The following is a 10,609-nucleotide window of genomic DNA, read 5'->3' as shown; positions in this document are numbered from 1 at the left end:
ATTGAATCTTAATGATAATGAGCATCCTACTGTGATATTCTGATATGAAAGAAATTCCCACGTTAATGGCAGGTCTGATTCCAGCATTAAATAAATCCGCGGATAAGAAAATCTGGTAATTTGATAGAATAAGCAGTGAGTATCCCTGCCCTTTCTACAAAGGAAAATTATTGTTTTATACTCCCAGATGTACACTACTTCACACAATGTCTTTATTTCCCATAACTAGATATGCCCACATTTTTAATGGATGTGCACACTTTACACATGTAAGCAGTGTGACTGTGAACACTTTCTGGATTTCAAACAATCAAAGCCCTTATACGTATTCTTTCACCTTTAAAAAAGAAGTAGAAGGCTGGGGGTTTACATCCTTCCATATTGGAATTATGTCTAATTGAATGATATGTTTGCTATATCAGATACCAAATATGTAAAGTAGATCAATTATTTCAGCATCTTGTTTCAACTTTCAACTTCCCCCTTTTAACTTTTTTCAAGGAGGAAACTTTCAAATAGTAGGTACCTAGTACATACTTTGTTCAGGAATTTTTTTTTTTTTTTAATAAAGATGGCAATACTTTTTGTATAGGAATTATACTAAAAACAAAGACGGTTGAAGTTATTGGAAAACTGAGAACTTATTCTGGTTTGAGGAATCTTTAAAAGACACCATTAAGTCTAGTTTCGATTGGACACATTGATTTAAAAATATGAATGATACTCACCCTAAGTTTGTCCTGTGCTTCTCTGTTCTCATCAAGAAATTTGACACTCCACATCATTGCAGCTGCAGTAGTGGTCTGTCCTGCAACTATCAATGTCAATAGGTTATCCATAATCTCTGAGTCATCAAGCTTTTCAGAAGAAGGATATGAGTCTCTCTGTAACATGGACTGTAGGAAGTCTTCTGGAGACTCCTTTCCACTCCTTCGTCTACAAATTATCTCTCTAAAGGTTTCCATGAGCCTTTCACGTGCCTGCTTTGACAAATTCTGTTAGTATCAGAAAATTTAAAGTTGAAGATTAAGAAGATTGTTGGTTCACTATTACAAGGTGGTCATTTTGGAGTTTTTTTTTTTTTTTTTTTTAATATTTATTTTTAATGGTTTTAATGATTTTGTTTGCAATATCATTCCAAGAGGGTACTTATTAATCCTGGTTCTTGTTTACCTCTCTAGTGTTGTCCGTCTTACCTTGATGCCTTTGTAATATCTGGTGCCTGGAATCATGAAGGGAATGGATAACATGGCATTGGAAACAGAGGTACAGTCTCTTTCGATATCTCGTAACAGGGATTCCTCTGTGATGCTCATTAGCATGTTGCACATTGCATCAAATGTTAACTGTACATTAGACATTGTCAAAAGGTTAGCCACTGTACAATTAGTTCTAAGTTGTAACCGCTATTTTATTTGGCAGGCTAGATTTCCTATAATCATCCATGACTGAATGCAACTTAGTTTCTTTTCTTGATTGTCATGTCAGTTTACATACTTTAGCTTAATTAGCATATTTTAAGTGTTATATAACAACAAAAACTCACCAATTCAAGTTTAACAATTGTGTTCTTACCTTCATACTGAACTCAAGCACCACAAAGCTTTTCCCACCTTCTTCTAAGTTCTTCAGCCTTTCGCATAGCATTTTGTCGAATTTCTTGACAAACTTAGACAAAGAGTTCATGGAGAAAGGATCAGATAGAAGACGCCTAATCCTTTTGTGACTTTCATGTGGCACACAAAGCAAGCTCTTTCTTCCAACTGCATCTGCCATTGATTTCACATACCCTTGTTGAAGTGTACAAAATCGTTAGAAAATACCATTCTTGCACCCTCTGGATTTGGAACAAACACATGGATCTTGCCGAACATCCTTGTCTTGAACCACTTCCCGTACCTACATTACCACAACAATCATTTTAATAAGGGATATAGCAATCTACAAAGGCCATTTGAATGAGGGCTAGAAGTACCTAGAGGACCAAGAAACATAGAGAGCTTGATCTATAACATATTAATATCTGCCACAAACTTTGATTTGATTATTATCTATGAATATTGTTTACCCTGATTCTGCCAATTTTTTTTTTTTTACATGAATTTATAGACTCAAAACATCCTCGATCATGGTGTACTAGCATCCCAAAGGTCAACCATAATAGAAGTAGAAATATTCAACCAAAAAAAAAAAATCTCATTATTAATGAGAAGGAAATATTTGGAGGATTGATTCTCTTCATATACTATGTCTATGTTGAATCAATATTGATAAACATGGAAGAGAATCACTGACCATAGTCGTCGGAGTCTAACAAAATCGTAGCATCCTTTTGTACTATTAGTGGCTGAAAGAAAAGAAATGGTTTCACCAAGATAAGGCAACCCCAGCCGGCCAGGGATATCATTTTTTCCACTTGTGACTCTTCTCCAAGCTTTTGACACGAGAAAAATAAATACTACAGAGAACACTGCAACAAAATTAATGTCATAGTGGTTCGGTGCTAGAGAAAGTAGCATTTTCTTGGACAAATTGAACATCGGTGGTTTTTTCTCCCCCTTCTTCTTGAAAGCAATCTACTAATTGAAGAAAGAGAAGATCATAAACTTGTGAATTATATATGGTTATAAGAGCTGGTGCATGTTTTTTTTTTTTTTATAGTAACGAAGTACATAACATTTGAATGAGACAGGATGCTCTATCTAGACACAACACTATAAAATTGTGGAGCATCTTAGGAGGGATGCTTGACACAAAAGTTTCGAAGATTCAAGCTGGTAAAAGACAATTTTAATGCCATCTTATCCACTATAGACCGTTGTTTTAAAGGGGAATTAAGTGTGAGTTCAAATTATATTTTTTTCGGCGAATAAACTAGTGGATTAAGATAACATTTCATTTGTTTTATATGTTTGACGACAAAGAGGTGAAGATGATGCTTTAGTGATGCTGAGATAGTGAAATGCATGCTTTAGGTGCTAGAAAGCTCCAATACATAAAATTGTACATTATGGTTGTGCCATTTTAATTTTGAACGGTTACTAGAGATGGAGACTGAGCTCTCATGTAGCACATCACGCGTATACAATGAATGAAATAAGCCTGAGATATATACTTGATTACTGCAGTTGAGAATAATTGGAAAATGTTGGGTTTAGTGGAAGAGAAATACCTCCACATGTCAACATTTCACAACAATTTAACAATAAATCCTAAGTGACAATTGACAAATTGTAGTTGGTGGATGAAAAAGTAATTTCAATGATCCACCCATATTAAAACTAGTAAATGTCTGTCACCTTAAAATTTGTTAGAAATTGTAATGAAAATGTTGTGAATATAACATTACTCCGAACAGAAGATTCCGTAAAAATTGAAGGACCCATTTATATTGGATTAAGGATTTGGTAATGAGTAGAACGTGATAGAATCATATTTGGAAAAGACGAGTCCATTAAGGTGCAACTTGGGTAGCACTTGGTTTCAACTTAGAAGGGTGATCACGTAAGATGATAGCTACATTCAAACGAGGGCTAAAAGGACAGCTTGGAGTGGTGTGGCCAGTCATGATCATGGGCATGGCAGTCTTAGCAGATGCAATGCTCAATGTACCTTTTTTTTTTTTTGGCTGGCAATGCTCACTTGTACCCATTGAAGTGCCTGGAGCCCTGGACGAGGCGGTCCATGCTTTAATCTAATGCCACGTTTTTTTCCTGCAAAAGCGCAAATGATTAACATGGTTTTTTTCGAGTTCTTCTAGGACTAGGAAGGGTAGCAAGGCGGGGTGGGGAAATAGAATAATGTAAAAAAAATAAATTAAATTAAAAAAAAAAAAAAAAACATCTAAGCAACCTAGATTTAAGATTGTAGCATTTGGTTCATTTTCAAATATTCTAAAAAGATTAAACATACTAAAAACAAAAAAATACTGACAAAATAAGATCATGCTCTAAACTCTTCCAATTAACAAGTAATAGTTTGTCAGTGCTACCCTCCTCTTGAAATCAACAAAGGTAAATAAGCATATCCATAAATAAAAGAATTTGTGCAAAAAGTAGGGCAGGCTAATATGAAAACAATTGTAACTAATAAAATAATTCACCAAATTTAGACCCTAAGCCTCACATTTGGTAACATAAAAAATCATGACAACAATAAAATGTAGGTCCATAGCAAAATTTGACGTGTTCTACTGTCCTGAAACAGTTGTTTGTGGAATCTTTTTAAATGCGTATGAAAGCTATTTTTAGTGTGTTATAGAACCGATCATGTGTGGTTCCATTGTTGCTATGTTGCTGCACTATTCACAGGTTGCTGCTCTACACCTAGTCTAGTGCTAGTGTAATAGTGATTTGGCCATATGGTCAACTACCAAGCTAATATACTTATTGTGGGTCCAAAGGCTAACAAAAAAAAAAAAAAAGCATCAAAAATACCAAATTGTAATACTTTTTTTTCTTAACAAAGAATAATAAACAAATAACACCACCCAAGCAAGCAAGCAAGCAACATAAACCATAAAACCCTACAAAATAAAAATTGTATGAAACAATTCTGAAATTTAAACACTATATTCTGACTTTATATAGCTTATACATTCTTTCAGGTGCTTTAATCCATCCAAAAGTCTTTCGTAAAGCTCTTTGGTCCTTTAAAACTCATCCTCTAATATTTCAAGATCAACGTATGCCTGTTATTAAACAAATAAGAAAAGAGAAAAAAATTAATGGTAACAGAATTCTTTTACAATACAACAAAACCAAGGACAAGTATATAAAACAATACTAAAGAGAATTGTTTTTTGAATTAATAGTTTTCTCTTTTTGTTTTTCCTAAACTTTGTGTGTGTGTGTGTGTGTGTGTATGTGTGTGCGGTTTGTTTGTTTTTTTTTTTTTTTGTTTTGTTTTTGTTTTTTTTTTTTTTTTGTTTTTTTTTTTGTTTTTTTTTTCAGATTTAATAAACTCAATTACTTATAATAATAAAAAATATTTATTTACACATACCTAAACAATTATAAAAATACAATTAAATAGGAAATTAAGCTAAGCTAAACCAAATCTGCTAAAAAAATCTAGATAGCAAAAAAAGAAGAACTTGAAACTTAAACACATGAAAGCAAAGACCATTAAAGCAAAAGTTGTAGGATTGTTGTCTCCAAGTTACTTAAGATCCTGAGGCTAAGAGGCTCTTCAATACTACCCTCACGGCCCCACTACCAAATACATCCATATCCACAATATATGAGGGCCATAATTTTTTTTTGATAAGATGAGGGCCATAATTTTGATAATGACCCATGTAAAATTTGGACGCAAAGAAGAGAATTTGAATGAATGAAATTATTGTAACTCAAACTTTAGTACAAAATCAAAGTAAAAGAATGCTATAAGTTTTATTTTATTGGTACCTTCTTGACGAGAAGCAAACGTAGAAGCCACAGAAATAGTTCCATTTTTTGGTCTTCACCGCTAAGAGATCACCAAAACAATCAACAATTAAAGTAGTGCGATCTTCATTTTAGATAAATTTCGAATGAGAGACGGGATACATTTTGCATATAGTGTAAATCTAAATTTGGCTTTTAAAAATAAAAGGTTAAAAAATAAAAATAAAATATTGACGATGTGGAAAAACTATGGGGGCTGCAAAGCTGCCGGGCAACCTTCTTCGGCAATACAATTAAAAAACCAAGCAATCAAAAATTCAGACTCATTCCAAAGACTCAAGATGAACAAACCATAAAGAGGTAGAGCTCCAATTGAAAACTATCAACACCACAGCACGAACGAGGCAATAACAAAATGTAAAAGGGGAATAAAAAACATCAAGCAAAAGAATAGAGCACAAAACAAATTGGGATTTAGTGATACCTCAAATAAATCATCTAGTTTTTATCAGTATTTATTTTATATACTGTGAGCAGAGGAGGAAGGAAGACAGAGAGGCTACCGTTAAAAGGTAGGGAAGGGGAGGGAACCAAATTTGACATGATGAAACAGAACGTGGGGAGATTGGAATTTTAAATTGTGCAACAAAAGGAAAGGAAATACTGAAAGTTGTAACCGTCATTTTTAAAGGGTTTTTTGGTTGAAAAGGATTGAGTTTGGGCTTTATGGTGGAATTAAATTTATATGAAGTGGGCTAGTGGAATTAAATTTATAAGAAGTGGGCTTCATGGTGGAAAATAGGCTAAAAATTATTTTAATTTTATTAGTATTTTAAAATTGTTAAAAACTATTTTAAAATTGTAGGACAAATTTAGAAAATAAGATGAGAATGATATGACTGCTGACATGACTCGATGTGAGCGTTGTAACATTAAATGCTACACTTCAACTTTTAGCATTATATAGATATAGATTATAACTTTTGTGCCACAACTTTAATGTGACTAACTATTAATTACGGTTAATTACTTTCACTACATGAACACATCAAGTTTTCTTCACCACTCATAATTAACAACGTCAAAATTGTGGCAAAAGTTGTCTCCATGTGTATGAATCTATATATATATATATATATATATGTATGTATATATTTTACATTAGAAATAATTTGTTTTTTTTTCTTTTCTTTTCTTTAAATATTAATTAGTGATGGTGATGAGCGTTGTGCCGATGTGTCACGTCGGAGGGATGATGGCATGACACCTGCTTGGCTAAACCCAGTTGGTACCTTGGCACTTTTGGACTTTTCACTTTTCAGCATTGCTTTGTTGAACATGTTTTTATGCTAGTTGAAATCATTTACATACTTTTGTTGAATGTTTTTTAATATCTTTTTTTATGATGAAAACTTACCACTCTTTAAAGATTTTTTTTTTTGAGAAACAGACTCATAATTTAAAAATTAATTTCACTGGATTCCATAATTTAAGCTTTGCTACTTTCACGTTGTCATGGTTAAACTGTTATAAGCCTTGTTAGACCTTCACTAGTGAAACACTTGTTTGGCTAGATACTTTTATCTTAACTTTTAAGGCATGTTTGGTATGCGGTAATATATTTTGTAATGGAATAACTATTCATGTGTAATAACTATATAGTTACTTAGTTGCATCATTGGGAATAATTATTCCTTGAGAATAGCTTTTTCATAAATTGAGGAATAATTAGACCTTCTTAAAATGACAATAAAGCTTTTGCTTAGTAGCTATAACAACTTTTGAAATTAATATATTTCAAAAAATATAAGCTTTCCATATGCGTAATCTTTTACGAACTTTTCATATATAACAATTAGAACCCCTTTCCCTCTCCCTTATGTGTGTGTATTTGTTTTTCAAAAAAAAAAAATAAAATAATTTTATAACAAACTTTCCATATATGAATAATTATTACTCTCTCTGTCCCACTTTTTTTGTCCTCTATTCCATTTTGAGATGTCCCAAAATATTGTCCTATTTCTAAAAATAAAGGTTATTAATTTACTAATGTTACTATTATACCCCTATTAATTTACTAATTCAATTTTTTGATAAATTTTTTTAAAGGTAGTTTTGGAAACTTATACATTTTTTAAAGGTAGACAAGACAATAAATGATGTTCCTTTAAAAAGTTTGACTTTTCAAACAGAACAAAAAAAAAAAAAAAAATGGGATGGAGGGAGTACTATATTTATTGTAATCTTCAACTAGTGTACCAAATGTGCCCTTAATCTTATTCAACAAATCATCTTGACTTGGCTAAACATGCTATCTTGACTTTGCTATTATCTTAGGTTTTTGAACCCATAATCTAAATTTTGTTGAACATGTTATTTTGACATTGAGCATATTACCTTGATTTCACCATATTCAAATCTTTTATATTTTTTAGGATACTCTACCAATAGATTTCCTTAAATCTTAACCACTTTTTTATAATTTAAGGGCCTAGATTTTGCCATATCAGCATTCTCCTAACAGTACTCTTAAAATAATACTCCCTCCATCCCACTTTTTTTGTCTTGTTTAAAAAGTCAAACTTTTTAAAGGAACATCATTTATTGTCTTGTCTACCTTTTGAAAATGTATAAGTTTCCAAAACTACCCTTAAAAAAATTTATCAAAAAATTGAATTAGTAAATTAATAGGGGTATAATAGGAACATTAGTAAATTAATGACTTTTATTTTTAGAAATAGGACAATATTTTGGGACATCTCAAAATGGAATAGAGGACAAAAAAAGTGAGACGGAGGGAGTAAAATAATGTTGTAAACAAAATAATTAAGATTATTGTTAGTGCATTCTTAAAAAAAAAAAAAAAAAAATTATTGTTAGTGGAATATTGACATGACAAAATCCAGACTATTAAATCATTAAAAAATAGTTAAAATTTAAAAAAATTTATTTGATAGAGTACACTAAAAAATATAGAGGATTTAAATCCGATTTCACGATATACATGTATCTGGCATTGTAGCTATGCTTGAGCAGAATTGTGTAGTTTTTCTTCTGCCTTGTGCTATGCTTTCTGCGTAGGTTTAACTAATCACCATTTTTTTAATAAGTTAAAAAAGAAAAATCACCATTGTGCATCTTCTACATGGATATTTTTGATACCATCGAAATATTCTGCAACCAACCTTAGTGTTGTTGGGCACTTCATAACAATAAGTCAGTAACGAACCAATAACTCACACCTGTTGAAGGTTGTACGGACAATTTCAACATCATTGAATCACCTATGAGTGACATCCATCATGATGTTTGATGCTCTATAATCTATCTTCACAAAGTAAAAAGGAGTATTTCTTTTTCCCATATTGTTAATTTCTTTTTCTACATTATTGTCAGTAGGGGTGGCTTTAGGCCTAGGCTATGCCTAAGGTAACCTATTTCCCCACCCCCAATAATTATATTAGGTTTCAGTAACAAATTCTGATATAAAAAAAGAAAAAAAAAGGATTTATGTAAGAAATCGTCAGTTGAGTTACTCGTCCAATTCTGAGTTTTAAAGAACCTTCTAAGATCTGCAAAAAGAAGAAATTAATGGAAGTAACCGCCAAAGTGTGCTCGGGTGGAGGAGCCTTTGACAATCTAGCTAGTGATTTGGCTTTTAGAATAAGAAGAATATTTTTCTATTGATATTGCATGCTTTATTTTGTAGGTGTAAGGCATGTTTTGTACTTCTCTCCATGCTAACCTGCTTTAGGGAATTGATTGTGGCATGTCTTTATTAGGGTAATAATGCTTGGTGCTTTCTAAGCGTCATCAATAGAGGATAATGATTAGTCGACTATTTTTCTTATATCAACTACCACACACATTTAAAGTAGGTATTGAATGTCGTCATCAATTGTTCATTCAATATGGATGACTAGTACATATTTATTTTCCTTAGTCATCAGGTCTCAAATCCTCTTATTGGAAATAAGACTCCAAAATTGAGAAGGTATCTTATGCACTCACTCCATAGTTTTTGCCCTTGTACAAAAAGTATTGTAGACAACCAAGTTGAATGAGTCTTAAGCTTGTGCACTCCACCCTCGTGAGAGAAGATTTTTATGTAATTGCCAAACAAGATAATTAATCCAAAATATGACATGGATTCCAGCAAAAGACCCTGGCAATAATTTGGTGGGGATGTGCGAAACTTCGCTGCACAAGCCTGTTAGCCGAAAATTGACCCATTGAATAAGTTGCTTATTATGCAGGTAGGTGAGGAATTGGGACTTGGACTTCCTATGGGCATTGACCATAAGTCCACTCGCAAATAAGCCATATGAAAGCCCGTTCACAAGAATGGGCCACTTTAATTGATCAGAAGTCAGCATGTCTGAATAATAAATCAACTTCCAATCAAGAACAAACTGTTTATGTATAGCTTAAATTCCGCTTGAAAAGTCGTTTAATTAGGAAAACAAGCTAAGATTAGACTCGATTATTAAATGAGTCAAACTTAAACATAATAAAGTGAGCTTGAACATGATGGCTGGATTTAATCATATAATATTATATTTATATATGTATACTTGTCTAAAAATATATTTATATAAACTTAAAATTGGATTGTATAAGTTTGTCAATGGGTTCATATGATATTAAATCATTATTAATAGCTTATTGATGATATAAACAATCTATTCTTAGTAAAAATTAATAGAATTGTGAAATGGTAAAACAATTTAGCCATAATTTCACATTATATAATAAAAGAATAAGTTAATCAAGTAGCCCATGAACAAGCTAGAGATTGATCAACAAGAATATGAGTCAAGCTTGAACATAAAATTTTGTTTAGTGATAAGCTCAAACTTGACTCATGTTGAAATAAAAAGTTAAATGAACAAGTTTGAATTTTTAATACTCGGCTTGACTCATTTGCAACTCTACTTTTAATTTTCACGTCAGTGTTCAATGGCACTATAAGTACGCAATACCTTTTAATTTTAAGAAAAAGGCAATACTAGTTTAGTTTTGGCAAAAATGCAAAACTGACCCTCTAACTTTCAGTTTTTGTTATTTCAGTCCTATAACTTTCAGTTTTGTCATTTCAGTCCTTTAAGTTTCAATTTTTGTCAATGCAGTCTTCCGTTAGAACTCAGTTATCTTTTTCCGTTAAGTGACCCTCTAACTTTCAACTCTTTTTTTAATAATAATTTTCATAATTAAAAGAAAAT

At 31.9% G+C, this 10,609-nt stretch overlaps 1 protein-coding gene and 1 long non-coding RNA gene across 2 annotated transcripts in view; one reads left to right on the top strand and one right to left on the bottom strand.

Moving 5' to 3' along the window:
- LOC112035144 (3beta,22alpha-dihydroxysteroid 3-dehydrogenase) overlaps positions 1-2,994 on the bottom strand; it is a gene marked incomplete in the record, with an annotated part of 4,143 nt that extends 1,149 nt beyond the window's left edge. Inside the window, 5 exon segments of the mRNA XM_065782211.1 lie at positions 729-980; positions 1,197-1,346; positions 1,576-1,793; positions 1,796-1,899; positions 2,296-2,994. Coding sequence (XP_065638283.1) covers positions 729-980; positions 1,197-1,346; positions 1,576-1,793; positions 1,796-1,899; positions 2,296-2,540 — 969 coding nt within the window.
- Positions 965-6,679, top strand: LOC136071196 (uncharacterized). The gene is made up of 3 exons (XR_010632504.1): positions 965-1,056; positions 1,182-1,266; positions 6,599-6,679. It is a non-coding gene; the product is annotated as an uncharacterized LOC136071196 (long non-coding RNA).
- The last annotated feature ends 3,930 nt before the right edge of the window (positions 6,680-10,609 follow it).

The sequence above is a fragment of the Quercus suber genome, unplaced genomic scaffold, assembly GCF_002906115.3.
Source record: "Quercus suber isolate HL8 unplaced genomic scaffold, Cork oak 2.0 scaffold_293, whole genome shotgun sequence".
In the NCBI taxonomy this organism is placed as follows: domain Eukaryota; kingdom Viridiplantae; phylum Streptophyta; class Magnoliopsida; order Fagales; family Fagaceae; genus Quercus; species Quercus suber.
The sequence above is the reverse complement of the archived record's forward strand: the minus strand, read 5'-3'. Positions and strand labels throughout refer to the sequence as shown.